This window comes from Trichoplusia ni, chromosome 25 (assembly GCF_003590095.1).
Source record: "Trichoplusia ni isolate ovarian cell line Hi5 chromosome 25, tn1, whole genome shotgun sequence".
In the NCBI taxonomy this organism is placed as follows: Eukaryota; Metazoa; Arthropoda; class Insecta; order Lepidoptera; family Noctuidae; genus Trichoplusia; species Trichoplusia ni.
Window position 1 is genome coordinate 3,929,342 of NC_039502.1, and position 18,924 is coordinate 3,948,265.

The 18,924-nt window shown below is 33.0% G+C and overlaps 1 protein-coding gene across 1 annotated transcript; it reads right to left on the bottom strand.

Annotated features, from left to right (window-relative positions):
- Positions 1-8,826: 8,826 nt before the first annotated feature.
- LOC113505415 (phosphoglycolate phosphatase 2-like) lies at positions 8,827-17,449 on the bottom strand. The gene is given in 6 exon segments (XM_026888087.1): positions 8,827-10,900; positions 11,408-11,552; positions 11,903-12,110; positions 12,401-12,535; positions 15,284-15,441; positions 17,249-17,449. Coding segments are annotated over 6 exon segments (897 nt in total). The 5' UTR covers positions 17,343-17,449; the 3' UTR covers positions 8,827-10,743.
- Positions 17,450-18,924: the final 1,475 nt, after the last annotated feature.

Consider the following 18,924-nt stretch of genomic DNA (forward strand, 5'->3'; position numbering starts at 1 on the left):
TAACCTTATACTAACCTAATACTAACCTTAACGTAAACACGTAAAGGTTTAGAAATAACGAAGATTTAGAATTAATTAAACTTGTCTAACGCTCACAACTTTGAACTTTGTTAAGTTATAAACGAACTAATTATTTAACAATAAACAAGTGACCACCAGTTAAATTAAATATCTTTTTTTTTTATGAAATAAGCTTACAAATATCTAATATTACTAACACTGGAAAAGCATTTACCAGTGGAAACGGATATTTTCTACATGAGGTCCTGAACTATTTTAGATTAAATTGCATTTTTCCACATCTTCTTCATGACACCCTAATATCAGTGTAGTAAAACGTGTGCTAAATAATAGAAGTGAAAGATAAAAAAATATCTAGAAATTTCTTATTCGACGACTAAGTAACTATCCCTCACAGCTTACGAAGTTCCACACTTTCTTCTAAATAATCTCTCAGTACTATTACATATGATGGGCTTTAAAGCGCTGTTATATCCAAGACTTACGTAGCTCATAGCACTAGACGTGTTGAGATCACATTCTTAGAAACTTAAGCTTAAAAAGCCTTTGTACCAAATAAAAGTATACGAAAATATTTTTTTATGATAGGCTGTTGAATGGTTTTTTTTTAAGTGCTAAAAGTTAGAATTGGTTTTAGCCCATCAGTATTATAATAGAAAAAAATATTGGCCAAAAAAGTTTTGGCATTTTGACTTAAAAAAACTTTATTAAAAATAATTGAAGTGCAGGAGGTTTGATACTTTAAATAATAGTTTTTTATGTAGTTTAAAGCACAAACACAATTGTCATCGCCAATATCTGCAAATGATAATAGAAGCCATGTCCGAATGATGCCAAAGTTAAAAAAGAACGTGTTTAGTAAATTATTTATATTAGTAACTTCAAAAAGACTTTAGATACATACAACCCTACTCTATTCAAAGGCTTCATTTCATCATCCTAAACAATTTTAGTACCAACACTTATATACAAGAAAACTACTAAAGAAAATAAAATAACCCTTTCAAATTAAATAGCAGTATATTTCGTTATAGTTTTCAGAGCAAAGTGCAGTTTTAACTCGGTCGTATTTTACTGGAGTTGTCAAAGGTCTTTTATCGAGTGGCTATTCCGCGAAACTTGCACCTGAGTTTTACGATAATGAATATTACGGATAGCCCCGGGCAAGGTTATCCCTTGAGTCATATTTTGTATTCGTAGAGGTGTAAGAGAATTTCTTTGTGTGAATTTTGGTGGTTATTTGTGTGCCAAAGTGCAAAAAAAGCTTTGTATTTGTTATTTTTGGGTGGTTGGTTTTATTTGGGTTTTAAATCGTCGATATGTGCCAATGAGCACTCAGTTCTTTGCGGTCTTGCCATTTCCAAAGCTACATTCGGGTCAGCATATTTAATGCAGGGTGCCTATCGAACCCGTATAACCCATCGAAGCGATATTTGCATCTTTACATGAACAAATACAGCGGTTTTGTATTTAATGTTTACTGAATACCATTCAAAGAAATTTCGCGTCTAGTCTAATCCTAGAAGCTGAGATAATACTAAACTTGTCCAAGCAAACAGACACAATTAAAACGAAAAACATCTATTTGCATAAACAATGCAATATAATCTCAAATACACAAGGAAACGTGAAACAAAATGTCGTATAAAACGGTTTATTTACTGGCCATCAACTCTAAGATTTAATATAGCGCCACTTGGCTAGCGCTGTAGGAATTTAAAACATAAAGGGAGCGCTACACAAGAGAACGGTACCGCAGCATAATGATTTTGCCATAATGAGAACCGCACGAACACAGCCCCGCGTTCCTTTTTCCAACACAAAAGAAATGCAGCGACAGCAACATGTCATGTAGCGCAGCCTTAAAAAGCCTTGTTTACATACAGCAACATACTGACTTTATCTGAGGCAAGTGAACGTTACGCAATATTGACTTAAATATCCCCAATACTCAAGTCAATGTTTCGCTAGCAGCTTCGTCCAGTCACTGACGCCAGTAACTATCCCAATGTAAATCAGCCTTAACAATGCACTATGGAGGATGCAACTCCCTATTTACATTTACCATGTAGGTCGAGGGGTAACGAGAATAAAATGTTTCTATAAAGTGGTTTCGCTAGTATTATGTTTAAACTTTGAGCTTAAATTTCAAAGCAGCTGGTTTTACAGATGATATCCTGTATTTTCAGTTACACTGCTCTTTCCTTTGTTACGTAGTGTTGAGTAACATTTTCCGCTGCTCGCGTGCAAACAGTTTATGCGGTTGTATTGAAATTGGTTTGTCAACTAGAAAAGTAACAAGTTTTTCCCGACGTGTTACGCTGGACTAACTTGTACCCGTTTACTCTTTTTATTATTTTAAAAAGTGACTCTCGCAGTAAGTAATTGAATCCTTGTGTCACAGGGAGTTTTATACCTAAACAAGTCAATTGCACAAAGATCGAAATGCTATAATAGAAATGCTAGTCCTATGCAGGGATTGAACCCGTGACACGTAGCGCTCAGTAGGTTTGGCGTGGCGACCTCAACGATTCGGCTATCCTTGCCGACTGCCTGTATTTATTCAAATTAGTAGTAAAACATTTGCTAAAAATCTCAACTTCATAAATGACGTTCACCCGCCCCTCACCTGGTCGAAAAATACGGAGGATATTAATGAAATACATTTTGCCTGAAATGTAAGCCCAGGACAGATTAGCTTGGCGCAAAAGTGTGAGAAGACCCAATAATACTCCATTACCCCAAATAATGGGAAAAAGGTAGGATAAAGTAGAAGTAGCCTCTATGGTCCAAAATAAAAGTCTCGCTTTATCAGTCATAGCGAGTTGTATACAAAATGTATCTTAAAAAACGAAAGAAAAAGTGAAATGTGTTTTTAGTTCAACTTGCTAAAAATGAAGGCAAACTACCATCACTTACAAAACCAACATCCAAAGGAAAACAGAACACATTCCCTCGAGTAAACATTCAGTATCCATTTACAAAATTAATCAAATAAAAAAGGACGGACGGTAAACAGTGGCAAATGAGGGGAAAAAACAGCTGTCAAAGACAAAGCGGTAACAACATTGAAATCGCCAACGCATTCATCCTTGACTGGTAAACGACATGTTTGCCGATCGTCCAGCGCTAAAACAGAACATTGGAAAATAGTGGGAAGAGCCACTTCCTTTTGTTTTAAGGAGTTAACGGCACGGACCTAGAAAATACACCTTTTTTACTATGAAAGCTAAACCATCGTTCTACGTTTTGGAGATGGTGCAATAAAATTCTCAAGTATTTAGACTAAATAAAACCTGTTTTTTTTGCAACGCTTTTAACCTTAAGACGTACGTACGAAACCAGCGTCTTTCTCTACTCTTCACTATCTCAAAAACGTAAAATGTTTATCGAGTAGCCTCTCGATTTTTCATCATGACATGCAATACTACAAAAGAATAAAAAATTACTTAATTTTTATGCGGAAAGGTAGATCGCCGGCTCCTAATAATGCCACATTCGTTGCCTTTACACCTTTCCTCTACTCTTCCATGTTCTACGTCAGTGACATAAACCGGGACCAATCGCGGCTGCCCTGTTGAACCCTAATAAATCTAGCTATGTCCCCTATTTTGGATTTTTGTTTACATCGTCATTACGTGTTGCGAATACCTGTCCTTCAGTAGCTGCTCGTATGTAGCTAAGTGATTTAGGCCGTCCGTCGCTGTTCGATATTTTTATCATCGTTTAAGATTTTTTGTTAGAGTGTAACTCATAATATGATAAGTACGAGATAGGTGTAGAAAAAAGGAGCTTCAACAATATCGTAATGTGACATAACAGCCCAATTATTTGCAAATAATTTACATTTATTAACTGGTTATGTGTATTAGTCCGAAATCATAAAGGGCCTTCGAAGGGCCCTACCGAGCACCTGTGGATGGTGAGTGATGGAACCAACCCAAAGCGGTAGGAGTCAAAAGGGGTCTTACTAGAAACTTATTTGTTAGGGAACCTTATAACCACATATCTAATGTTACTCTGCTGTTTCTCGAGTGTTAAATACAAAATTTCTTTCTGCGAAAAGAGAATAATTTCTGGGTATACATTTTACCTGCTCAGTCAAAACAGTCTGCGGTCAAGTATATGTACACATTCGTATTGAAATATTGGAATCAGGTGCTTGAAATTTGTATGTTTTCCGAGAAGGGGTGATCCTCCCATCAAAATGAATTATTGTTTCCAAACTGCGTCCGGAATGGGCGATTCTGCAATTTGTAAACATTCATGAAAAATCAAACTACCATAAATAAATGAAATTGTAGAATTGATTGAAAATACTACCTGTTTTGTATTGTTATCGAAGATTTAACTTCAAAATCTCAAAACATTTATATGACTTACAAAAATTTAATTTTAAATCGTTTCATGTAATAATAAAGAAACAAGGAAAATCAAATAAAGGATTTGTTACCCTGAACTCCAAAAAGTATTAATTTTTAGGTTTCACTTCCAGATTCAAGTGAATCTTACTTATATGACAAGCTGGTAAATACCAAATAATTTCGTATATCCATGTACCAACTACAAAACTCCAGCACACTAAATACACAAAATAAAGCAGTTTCATTTAAACTCACTTCCATTTCTCATTCCCCAAAACAGAATAAAATATTAAACCTCTAAATATAATTTACGAACCTAGACCAATTGCTCAACAGCATCTAAAAAAAGGCTAAAACATCTTTACTTTTTTCGTGAACCTATTCCGCAAGGATTTGTAACGTAAAACAAACGCTAATTGGGTTTCGTCGGATGATTGCGTTCATCAAAAGTTCAGTGGGCAAGCGTGTTGCGGTGTTCAGTACGAAACGGTCGATAGTGCTGCAATTAGCTATGTTGATCACGCGCCCAGACGTGCCGGCAATTACGAAATGTTTAGTAGAGGTGTGAAGTTTAGCGGTGAATTGAGAGTCTTTGGGATGTTCAGAAGTGGTGATATGAGGCTAGAAGGTTTTCGTAGGTAGAAAACCCATCCTAAATTATTGTTTTAACTGAATGTAAATAATTATGAGTTAAAGCTATGGTTCTGATAATAAATTGAGCAATGGTTGAGGACATGAGATTTCGTTTCCTAAAATTTGTTTGCAACAGGTTATTGAAGACGTGTATATTGTTTTTAACTCTATTTACTCCAGTAAGTTACTACCTATATTTTGTTTAAAGTTTCAAAAGTTTTTAAACATGTCAACTTTCAGCAAATACTTAAAAATCCGTTTTAAAAACATGACTCTCGTTAATTTCGCCACCAGCACTGAATAGAGAGTCCCGCATTAAAAATCTGTTCAAAAACCACACGATTACGGAAACATCGGACGAACACCGCTCTAACGCTCGTATTTGAAAGTGTAAACACACGAAACCACGTTCCCGAAACGTGGAAAACTCTGAAAATGTATGCAAAAAAGTTGAATGACACCAGCCCGCAATAAAACCGCCCGCAAACGTTTTACACTTACATACCGAATAAAAAAATGTGGGGACTAGTTAGAATCGTTGTATAATCTGGGTTCTGTAATAGAATTTCTTTTTTAACCCTCGACGCAAAAACCTTTTAAAAGTTTGATATATCTGTCTGTGACATTATAGCTTCCGAATTGATTAAGCGATTTCAATTTAATTTATTTGTAATACCTAAAGGTGAATGTGCGATCGTTTTCAAACATGTTTGATGTAAATCTCTCGAGCCTTTAAAAGTCATTGTGATGAGTGTTTTCTTTAACCTTCGATCTGAAAAAGTCTTTGCCAGAGACAGAAGAGCAGACTAAGGGAGGTCTACATAATATATGTCCATATAATATAAACATAATAATAAAGCCGCATTGACTATTGTAAGGCTGTGTTACACTTAAATGGCTCAACACTACTATACTCACCCGTAGAGATCACCGTAAGGATCCCCGTCTAGGTTCGAAATCCACCTTAATCACGAGGTCGCAACGCCGATACCCCGCGTTGGCGGAAAATGTAGCGGACGGGTTTCAGATCCAATCAATTCAGAATACAGATATCCTTAATATCCACTTTTTTAACAAAAGAAAATATCTCGTTTTCCTACTGATTATATTTAAGAAATCTGCTATAACCCTTAAATAACCTACATTTTATATAATATTGTTGACTAAAAATGTTTCCAGGTTTAATCCAGTGTTTGCTGTGAGCAAAATTATTCATTCGCATTAACTCGTCAATGATTTAAATGAAGTGCGATTAATTAATACTGTCCACTCAGTCATAATCATTGATTAACGAATCAAATTTTAAAACGTAATATAATATTTTTGATCGGAAGCACTTATTTGATTATCCGCTCCATAAATTACATTGAGAACACTGATTCTGATCAATGCGTTGATAAAATTTCAACATTGTTTTTTTTACGATTTGTATTTGTTTTTTTACTGTCGCATAAATTGTGTGCCAAGCCAAGTACACGCACAGCCGGATCTCAATATCCACGTATTCACAGCTCCACGGTAAAACATTTCGCAATGTCTAAGGAATCCTAAAAACGGGAAAACTTGTGGTATTTCCCACTTTTTATTCTGAACCAATACAAATTCCGGACGGAAGCATTGGTAACATTCGCCGGCTAGAATTTATATTGAACAAAAAAAAAAGAAAGAACAATAAATAAAAATGCTTTTTGGATAGCGTAATCAATTCACCCTTTTTGCGGCCCGATGGACACAATTTGAGGACGAAAAGACCTTTCCAACTAGAAAATAGGATACACAATTGCAGGTATTGATTTTAATTTCCTACCGTTGATCTGTGATATGAAATATTAATGCTCTTCACAAAAAGGGTTGCTTGCAAACTACATTATGTTCCGTTCAATGTGTTGGAAATTTCAATTTCCAGGTATTTTACATAGTTTGTTGTCGGTGAAATAAATTGTAATATTAATGGCTTCACAAAAAACAGTGTATCTGATTTTATAGTTACTTAGTTGAAAGACCATCATAGACTGTTTTACATCCTAACCTTCTGCAGATGGTACGGTTGGTAAGGTCGGTATGATGGGTGAACAAATTTGTTTTTCTTTAACCTATTAAGTAAGGTACTCTTAAAGTCGTCGTTTTTTTATCAGAACTAGCTGTTGCTCGCGGCTTCACCAGCCTGGATGTCGGGATTATCCTCAATAAGCAAAGTAGGCTAAAAGTAGCCTATATGTTAATACTAGGTAATAGCTTACTCCGTACTTCGGTTTTTACATCAAGAGGTAACAAACAAACTGACATCCGTATGATAAAAACATAATTGATAACGTTTATTATAAAGAGCATATAATAGACATATGTTTACGTTTCTAAACACTACAAATTAATTGTTTAACGCTTCTCTATGGCTATCTAATCATCATTGCCAAGGCCGAACAAATAGAACAGTCTTGTTATATCTATTACCATCAGCTCAATATTCAAAATCTTTCCACTGAAAATTCTGGCATAAAATGGTGTAATTTTTCTCCAAACGAAAGTGGAACCGGAGAGGGTTCTGTTTAGGCATGTTTAATTTCTCCAAGAAGTTTCCTATTACTTCTTGGGAATATATAATGCAACCGTAAGTAAGTCCTAGGATATACATGAGGGAATGATATACTTTTTCTACAAGTGACGTCACTTTATCTAGTCAGTTCAATATAGATAGATAGGTAGATAGAGGCGATTGTTGAATGCAGCGTGTCCATACTTCCATAGGCCTTGATAGGTCCAAAATAGTGAGTGAGATCCTAAAGCAGAAACTCGCAAACTTGATAAGCCGAGATGAAGGTAGTGGGATGAAAATGGTTTTTGTATAGTAAAAATGATAGAACCTCTGCCGTCAGCTGGAGATATTAAAAATTTGTTTACAGTAAAAGGCATGATTTCGAAAAAAATGAAGGGTGCTGGGATTCAAACCAACGTCTTTGACTTGACCGTGACAACTGAAATAGTGTCAGTTGTTATTTAATATTATGTATTTATGATGACATTAGAACAATCAAGTCGAAGTAACTTTAATTAACTAAGTACGTGTCTCCCACGTGTTAAATCTACTATTCAGTTAATATTATTAATTTATAACTTTCATCAAATTAATCCGAACGAAATTGGTTTAGAACAAATATTTCCAACGTCTATACGTTAATTAAATTTTAGTTGTAATTCTTGTTATAGTTCAGCTTTGAATCTATCAGTTTTGGTTCAAATCTTATGGTTTTCTATAGTAAAAATGTTCCAATGTATTGAGATATGAAACTTTTAATACAGGTGTTAGGTGCTGATGAATTTTTGACGCTATTTTTATGACATTAAAGTGTATTTTTGAATGTGGTTTTAATCAGATTCTCATATAAAAAAAGAAGGGGTTAAGCTCAGTAAAAAGTTTTTGGGGACGCCTAAGCCTGCAGCCCCGATAGGCTGAGTTGATTGATTACCTGATTAAAATAGTTTTAGGACAGGCATTATGCAATATTGATTTTTCTTGTTACTCATTCCCAGTTGGTTTTAGAAATTTATCTGCCGAAATAATTAAAAAATTGTTAGTCAAATAATGTTTGTGCCTAATTTTTGGAAATGGTTGGTAATTTGAATTTCGCAGAATGTTGCATGTGTTAATTAACAATCGTAAATCAGAGGTTTTAGTGTTTTGTAAATGCTTTACAAGAAGTTATCTACAAATCTACCCACTGCCTGCAATAATTTGTTCTATTGCAGAAAAATAAGATAACTTTTCGATTTACAATATCGTAAAATAATACAAGAAATAAAAAGACAACTTAGTATTTAACACATCAGTTTAATTTTATGAAGAGGTACATAATTAATTGTGGAAGCTTGTATATCACAAATACGATCACATAGTTAAATTGTTTCTAAGTATTTAGAAGTATCAGTCCCTCTAGCCAAGTCACATTATACAATCGTTAACGTTAAACCAAATCTTCCCATCTATGGGAATAATAATAATAATATAATAATAATAAATTTTATTGACACAAAAAACTAAGTATTACAATGTTTAAATGCTAAGGCTAAGGCAAATAACATGAATGACAGGTCTAATGACTCAATGACATTTTAATAAATTTGAACATTTAAATAGATTTCTTTATGGACGTTAACGGTAGTAGAAATGTCATTTGGCCGGAGAGATAGCTTTGTGACGAGTTGTAATTATTCGGAAGCGCATCGTTTGTTCTACTCATTTGTATAAAAAAAGTCAATTAAAATTACGTGGAAAATATTCATAAATTACGTTTTAAGTACAGTAAAAAATAAATAAATAGTGTATCTACTATTTTGCAATAGCAAAAGATTTCGTAATTTTTTGCCCAGTCTGAAAGTTAAATCATAATTGAACAACTAACAAAACTAATAAAATATGTTTTTTTTCATGTACTCACTGAAATTATTATCACCTATGGATGGTTTTCTCTAAAATTAGAGATCGAATTATTTAATTACGGTACAACATATCTATCACTAATAGAACCATTTGTTAGAAACAAATAATATAACGTCATTTTAAACAGTGTTCTTATCCTAAAAAGCGTTACTACAACAATCACTCCCGTATTCAAAAATGACACTTTGATGTCATGCTACATTTGTAACTGAAATGACCAGGACAGCATGTTTTCAAAGTATAACTTTTTATAGGTTTGATAAGGATGGCATCATTGCATAAGTTCATTTTTAAATATTGGCGATAGAATTCTGGCAGACTACAGACGTATCGGCTACTTGTAAAATCGGTCTCATTACGAGTATCGCGATTTGGTTTTGATGAAATTTATGATTGTTTTACTCGATTGTCAATAAAAAGTTTTTAGCTTGCAGTGACTCTAAAGGCTCTACTGCTGTCTCTAATTAATATTATAGCGGGAATGTAAAAGAGATGCTGCTCTACACCGTGTATAGCGCTGTCACTCTTCCATCACCATAATAATTTTACTTTAAGACTTTTTGGTAGCCCGTCAGAAACTATTTACGCGTCATTTTTTCTTACATATAACACTATGAAAGCTAACTTAACATAATCACAGCTTTGAAGCTCACTGTACTACTTATTCTTAAGCCTGGTTTGTAAATCTTGCAAAGTTCAAAGGAAACACTATCGAAAAAGTATGCATGACGTAAACATTATAATCAGTATGGAAATTTTGAGTGAGGAGTCAATCAACCCATGTAGATAAATGATTTTTGTACAAGTGCCAACACTAATCATATCACTCAAATATGTTGAAATGACAAGTATGCTACTGTCACGTGACTTGTAGACTATCATCATCGCATACATTTTAGGAATTTGATCTGTGTTAGTGATTAAACGAATGCCGGTTGCCTCCTAATTGATGGCGCATAGAATACAACTTATGAGTGCCAATCATAGGTATTTGCACTATAAAATACTGAATATATATTTACGAAAGGTATTACTTGTAATGTGCCCTTAGACCAAGCAATTATTTAACAATTAGTTGTTATCCGCGCTACCCGTGTTTTCCTCAACATACATCGCGAATTATTAGAGGGGTTTCTTAAGAGTTCTGTCTATAACGTCTTATAAAAAATACGTCAATTTTCAACAAAAACTTATTCGATAGTATTTACGGTAGCTCAGATCTCTCCTGTAATCCTTAACACTCTCATTCTTTACAATTCCATTAAAATAAATAACACTACATTTAAACATTTATTTTTCTAATAAAGGCACAATACTCCCAAGTGATTCAGCGTAAAAGTCTGGTCGAATTGTTTTGTGAGCTAACATTGTATCTACTGAAGCGTTAGTTAGTATAAGTAAAGTTTTGAAGCCGCATGCTCTTCCAAGACCTATGTCTTGTTCTATCCTGAAAGTTAGAAAAGAGAACAGTGAAAAACAAAAGAAAGAAAAAAAAGTAGACGAATTCAAGTAGATAAAAACGCCAATGAACACTGTGATGTGCAGCGGTTTCGATTCCTGCTACGGACAGTTTTTTTTTCTTATATATGTTCGAATTATGTCAAAAAAAACAGTCCAACGCAAAAGCAATTTTTAATAATAATTGTACTGGGCAACTCTCCTATTTAAATGGCCGATGAATGTATAAAAATTGGATTAAAATTGCACTACTCGTATTATTCTAAATATTTATCCGGAATTATTATAAAATAAATAGAGGGTGGAACACTCACGGTTAATACAATAAGTTTCCAATTATTGAGTCGGCAAAATGCTTTAGAGAATTGGAATAGTTACCAATTTAATCCCATTGCTTGATTAAAATTCACGATTAACCATCTCATAATACACAAAAATGTTGCTAATTAAAAAATACAACTTTTACAAATATCAGAATGATAAAAATTATACTTACATATCACCAATAAATAAAACTCGACTAGGATCTGTAACGCCAGCTCTCTTCATGACACATTCTCCAAAACCTTTTCCAGGTTTCCCTAACACGATGGGTTTACGATTTGATTCTTCAGCTGCTAGATCTGTAAATACTCCGGTACCTAAAAATATCACAAATCTTAATCAGAAGTTACTTTTAAAGCTAGTAGAAAGGACCATTGAAACTGGGCAGATTGAGACAATGATAATTATAAAAGAAATGAAATATAAACGAGATAATGGAATATATGCAATTTACTTGATGGTTAAATTAATAGGCAGTGTGAAAACACTGGAATAATATCATCACTACAACTAGCTTTGCTGTAAGAGAACTGAACTTTGGGTTAAGCTCGCTTTTGTACATGAACTTTCCAGGAACATATTCTCCAAGTGTGTATTTATGTGCCATAAAGTATAAATGAATAAAAAATTAAAATAAAGGTGAAATAATATAACATGTTGACTATACCTATATTTTTAACTCCAGAACTATAGTATACATGTCTGTCCGTAGCTCCACAGAGGAAGAGTACTTCTGGACGGTTCAGATAAGTAATTGCTTTGGTCAGTTTCGGTAGGTTCACGGCGAAATCACAGTCGAATACAACAGCACCTATCTCTGGATCATCATTCAAAAACTGGACGTAGTCTTCGTAGTAGTCCGGGCCGAGGTCTGGCTATAAAAGAAGTTCTAATTCTAAATAAGGTTCAACATTATTTTTCATGCAACTTAAGTGCATAATTTTTAAAAGAGTTTTCAGTTGGCTAGCATTCAATGATCCTTTTTTGACAATTATTCAACCAAGAAATGAAAAAAAGAGAGTAACAGTGAGAAAGTCTATAGCTCTCTTATTTTGCTATTTGATTAAAGCATAACAGTGCATTAAAATCCGACTATTTTCAACTAAAATGGTGCTTCATATCTAGCGTTATGATATTATTTTTAAATGATGTAGAAAGATCTTACCCCCTCTTTACATTCAAATCCGTATTACTTGATCGTTTTGACAGTTTCTGCACAGGAAACACTGAACACTTTTTTATTGAAATTCACTGATTTCAAGTATTCAGCTATTGCTATGGAGGGTATAGTGAGGTTCTCCTGAAAATAAAAAATATGTTTTACACAAAGCACTTTATAATACTTCGTATTCAGTTTTTTTTCTGTAGCTGGCAGTACTATATATGTATGTACAGATTGGCGTTTGTATTACATTCTTACTGTTTTGTTTTTGTAAGCATTTTAACATATCAAATTCTGATTACGCGCGAGCAGCTTTAACCCTCCTCAAATTTTATAATGAGATGAGAGACGAAAGACTCTAAAAACAATAATTCCCAATTACGTAAAATAGACACTCTATATATCAATAGAAACCTCATATTTACTTGTAACACTACGGGGATTAAAATGATAGTGTTTTGTCTTTATTATCGCACAATATCTGTTGTTAAGAGGTAATTATTGTATCTACTAAACATTTTCATTTATCAACCGCAGCTAATGTAATAAAACTAATCTTATCCAGGATACCATTCAGTTGTAAACTGTTTAAAATGACGACACATATGCACCTCTATTTATCATTAAACATTATGCAATAATATATAAGAGGTTTTCCTTATAACCCGATTGCGTCAGAGACAGGGTAATGATATATCACACAAATAATCATTCGATGAAAACAGAATTTAGATATTACTAGCTGACCCAGAAATTATTACTTGTTGTATTTTTGTAATGCGACATTATATAAAAATAAAAACCGTTCAAAAAATAAAATAATTTTTTTAGTGTGAGCAATCCTTATCACTTAGGGGTATGAAAAATATATGTTGTTCTATTCTCAGACCTACCCAATATGTATACAAAATTTCATAAAAATCGGTCGAACCGTTTCGGAGGAGTACGGTACCTAATATCGTGACACGGGAATTTTATATATTAGAAGAAGAAGATGAAGTATGAATCACTCAGATTTTAACTTTAAATGTCATCATCACTCCAAATTAGCATTAAGTGATACTAACTCTTGTATTGTGTACAAAATTATCATGTTACTTCGGAACGATAATTATACTTATTACATTTTATCTATTAGCATATCTGACTTGAGTTATGTAAACAAATATTTTTAAAACGGTAGAGATTTTTGTCGACTCATGATGAACTTCTTATTCTAAAATCTTCCTATACATATTTCTTCAGAGGATGTTAAGTAAGTACTTTTTTCCTCATTCAAATACTAAAGACAAATTAGAAGGAGAATGGAAAAAATATTTAATTTCTTCAACATGAGTTCTTTGGCGAAGACTTAGAATAAGCTTTTTAGGTCACAAAAATATCTGAGGGTCTAACACTATGTCTTTAAAAAGTTCTTCGCTATAAAGCGAGACGCACAATGCACGGTACCAATACTTCTTCTATACCCGCAATATTATTTTAAGACGTGACATTAGGCCATTTACAAAAATCAAACCCGCAGTTACCCCTTAAACGAATAAGGTGCGATGAGACTTCTTACGGAAGGTTGTTAATTTGCTTCCTCAAGAAAATTATATAAAGCGGTAAAGCAGAAAGGAGAACAGACAAATCTTAGGAATTATACGTTTATTAGCTGCCCCAGTGTTTACGGGACGGGCAGAACTCCAAGTGGTTATGGATTGGCGAGACGCCATAGTTCAGTGCGGTATTAAGTTTATGGTTTAGCATTCTACGTAACGAGTCCAGTTATGTAGATGCGTCTTGAGACAAATGTCTTGACTGAGATTACTGAAGGAACTGTTATTCTGCTAGCTATAGTGGCTTCTCTAAATTTGATATGAACTTGAAGGATAGGTTTAGTTAGTTTTTGAGGATACTGGATGGTCCTGCCACTACCTTTTATATAAATGTTGTTGCATTTGTTTAAACAAGACAACCCGTTATATCATGAAGCGATCTGTCTAGCTTCCTAACCTGCTACGTTATTTCTATAAGAATTGTTGAAAAGTATACCAACCACAACCGTCGAGTGGTTGAGGTCACCATACCAAAACCAATGAGCGCGACGTGTCGCAAATTGATCCGCGAATGCTTGTCCTAAGTCCTAGTCTTTGTCCAAGTGGTTTGTAATTTTTTCAACATTTGACACATGGATTATAATTATTGTTGCAGGAGTGTTTTTTTAAACGATAACAAAATGCTTAAGATCTGAAATAAGGTCTTACAAAAAACCCTCCCACTTTTATTTAAAATACAAGTCAAGATCTATTTCGATTCTAAGATTTTTGATAAATTTATGAAATATTTCGAGTCTCTTGGCAGAACCGCATGCATTCTAAGGAAAACACTTCCTAGTCATCCACGTTCGAGAGGTGGGCAGAAGTCCAAGTGGTAACAGTACTATGGATTGGCGACAGCCCAGATGTTATGATGTATGACTGTCTTCATTTTCCAACATAACCAAATAGGGAGTCACCAAATTTTATGACGCAACGAATATGTTAGTCGTACATACTTTGGTAGTTATAAAATCAAAAAAGAATAAAAAGAGTTTTTGATGATGATTTTAATAAATCTAGTGGAATTAAAGTTGAAGTCATTCATAGGATTAAAAGTGACAAACCTACGTAAGCTGATCGCATTGTCACGTTATGGGGATAACGTGGCATAAAATTTGGAAAGAATGACTTTATGCATCAAATTTTCTACAAAACATTTTTCTTGCATTCAGACTGACATTGTGTAAAATTAAATATAGTTTAAAATATAATAGGAGTTTCCAATACAGATCACTCTTGGCTTCTGGCATTTATCCAAACATTTATTAGCTTCATTAACATATTTATTGTATTATTTAGTACTTACATATCCATTCTCGATTTCAGCTTCTTTAAAGCGTTCTTCGTAATTTTCTTTGCTACGAAGACTGTTGTTTGAAGCAAAGTTGACTGTCTTTCCATGTTTTTTCATAAGACTGAAGAATTTGCCAACGTTCGGGTATGCTTTCTTGGCCCATATCACTCCTAGGAAACAGAAGACATTTTGTTTTCATTTTTAATAATGCTAATTATAATAATATGACGTGCTGGTATTTTGAAAAAAAAACTTGTCTCAATTCACACTTTTTATTTCTTTAAAGACATAATACGTATAATATATTAGACTTTGATTAGATTACAATATTCTTTAGAATACACCATAGAATCATAGGAACTGAGCAGAATGGAAATGAAGAAAAATTAACATTTCTATTTCATCTTATAAGGAATTCGATCAAATCAGAATCAAAACTAAAGAGAGGATTTTAAAATGGGAATTGTTTAACGAATAATTGAATAGTTAACAATGCTATAAAGACAAAAGGATTTATGTACCAGATCGTTTTACGTACTAGAGTCCCATAGAGATAGAGTGATAAATTAGCGCATGACTCTTGCACCACACATGATGCAATAATGGCAACGACGCATTTAAATATAGAACATACACGTGCTCTAGAGTCTCGTGATAACATGATTTTATAGAATGATCAGTAACGTGCGTCAAATGTCAGTCGCGGTTGCCATAGCAACGCGTGTCACCAAACATAACTTGTGCTATAAAAATATTGACGTGCAATATTCAATATGGTGAACTAATCAATGATTTTAAATGGTTTGATACACCAATATATTTTGAATGTTTACACTAATTTGTAGTTACGCAATAAATAATAATTGTACTAACGAAATTCAATATTGTAACAAGCTTATATAATTTATAATGAGAAAATTATTGAAAATAGGTAATTGCTTTCATTCGTGTATATGATTAACCAATAATCATGTTCCTACATTTTACTGAATGAGTAGTTTGTTATGTGGTTAACTTCAAAGGATATTTTAAAAGTCTCCATATTTTTACACTCCGTAAATGTATTGTAGATGACAGGTTACAATCACGTGACTTAACGAAACGAATAGTCATTTTCATTTATAAAGATTTAAAAATTAACGATTACATAGTCAACTAAACAAAGACTTTATAAAAACATTTTAGTGGCTTTGAAGAGCCACTTTAGTAGATATAAAATTGAAAAAAAAAAACACAAAAGACTTATCCAATTTCAGGAGCAAGGCTGTGTTCAATGCTTAAAATCATCTATGGTATAAGGAAAAAAAAAAACACTAGAAAAGCAATTCAAAAAAATTGGCCCATACAATTATGAACGGAAAATTTTAATGGCTAACTAAATTCAAAACAATAACATACATGTTTGAATCCTTAAAATTAAAAATTTAAATTTCATACATCCTACTACTCATTAGATATTAAAAATATTTTAGATACTGTGTAAAATTGCATAAGATATGAGTGATAGACATGTTTATTTTAAACCCCAGATTATTCGTGTAATGATAATCCATTGTTTCTCAAGCATTTTGAGGTTATGCTAAGCGATACAATCTTGCATACAAAACAAACTAAAACTAATAAACTAAATTCGTGACATAAAAGTCAGGTACATATTAAGGGCATAAGGGTAATTTTAGTATCTACTGTATGTTCACCTTTAGTGTTTGTTAAATTTCACATAAATTTGAACTCTGATCTCATTAGACATTAGGTGTATAATCAATATCGCGATACTACAAATCTTTGCTGTTGCTATGAGAATGGGACTCACAATGGAGTTTGCTGCCATAAACCGGTCTTAGTATAAAAAAAATACAATTACATTTACAAACAGCCAAATAGCAATTACTCTAATATTAAATTAATAACTAAATTAGGGATTTAAAAATCGAACACAAAAACAAAACAATTAAAATGATTGAAATAGTTACGTACCATCGCAATCCGAGAACACATGATCGAAAGAATCAAGAAACGCCTTAAATCCTTCCGCATTTAACTCCAATAGGTTCACAGGTGTTGAATTCATATTGATAAACGATTTTATTATCGATAAGTGGTTGTGAGTGTTTATCGATGTTTCGTACACGTGCGTTCATAACCTCGCCGCGGATGGTACTGCGCTTGCGTCAGGCGTTCCGAATATGTTTGACGTTTCGCTGTGTGCGTTTCCGTTGGCAAGTCTGGGATGTGTGGTTCAATGTTGGCGATCATAAAATACAGTTGTTCGAGTTTAATTTTATATTCTTAATATTTTTACACATATCTATAAAGTAATACGTTAATTTTTATTATGATCCTAAATGTAGGTTTTTATTGGTAGTAAAACAGCAATGGCCTCTAATTTAACATTTACATTATACAGTAAAAGCAAATTAAAATCAAAAGCCAAGAAAACCCAAAAAAGAATAGTTAAAGAACTACATATTACAAACATAAAACACTAAAAAGAAACAAACTCAAAACCACTCCACTAAACAAGCAACAAAACTAAATATTTAAATTATAGTACCTTACGGGTTAATTCCGATACCTAGGTGAGAAACGAATAAATTTCCTAGGCTAGTCGGCTGCCTTAACACTCCCAGGGGTGCGACTAAAGTTTCACGGGTTATAAATCTACTCGCCCCTGCTTGAAAGGTTGTTCACCCCTGGAACGATTGATCGGTAAAGTATTTGAGTTTGTGATTCGGCTCTCTGATTGGCTAATTAAGTGTCAAGGGAATATCTTGTAGGTTATGTTTTGGTAATTACGCAAGGATTCCATTAAGTTCTTATTTTCTTTATGCGGTTTAGTAACAACATTTTTTGAGATACATTTGGTCAGGTTTTCTTAATAATATCAAATATTCTTATATATTGTTCAGCAATACAACATAATTCAACTTAAAATGATATTTTTTGTCACACTCTACCGACAATTTACTTTGTACATCATTACACAATTTTGATTAAAGGAAACAAAAAAGTTCCATAAAAATCATAGCTAACTTCATTGAGTAAATTAAAAAGAAGTAATATATTCTTGACGATAAACTATTGAATTATAATCTGACGTTTGACATAACAATACAATGGAAACGCGCCCATCGTTATCGATCAGATGTCCATGACGCGAATCCGACCTTGGTTTTAATTTTTAAAACAACTCACTGGTGTTCTAATTAATTCCGTTATTTTGATTATAGTTTTCTACGTGCTGTAATTTACTTTCAAGTTGTGAAATTACTTTGCATTATTCGTTTCAAAGTAGTATTGATTGGTATAGTAGTAGATATTATTTATTTATTAGATAACGATTTTATTTATATTTTTTGAATTATTGGAATTTTAAAATTTATATATCTTCCATCGTACGATTTTTTTTTTTAATTAAGACATTAATATTATTCAAAGCTAACCAATTTTACATAACATAACAATGAAGTAGCATTCACTTAAAAAAATCTGTATCAACTAACAATAAAAGAAACAAAGGTTTTAAGCAATTGAGATCAACCAAAGAAGAATCCTTGATATACAAAGCAATTGGTTCAGAAATAATTATAACTAGCTGACCCGGCAAACGTTGTTTTTCTTATCAATAACTTTTAGGGAATTAATATTCATTC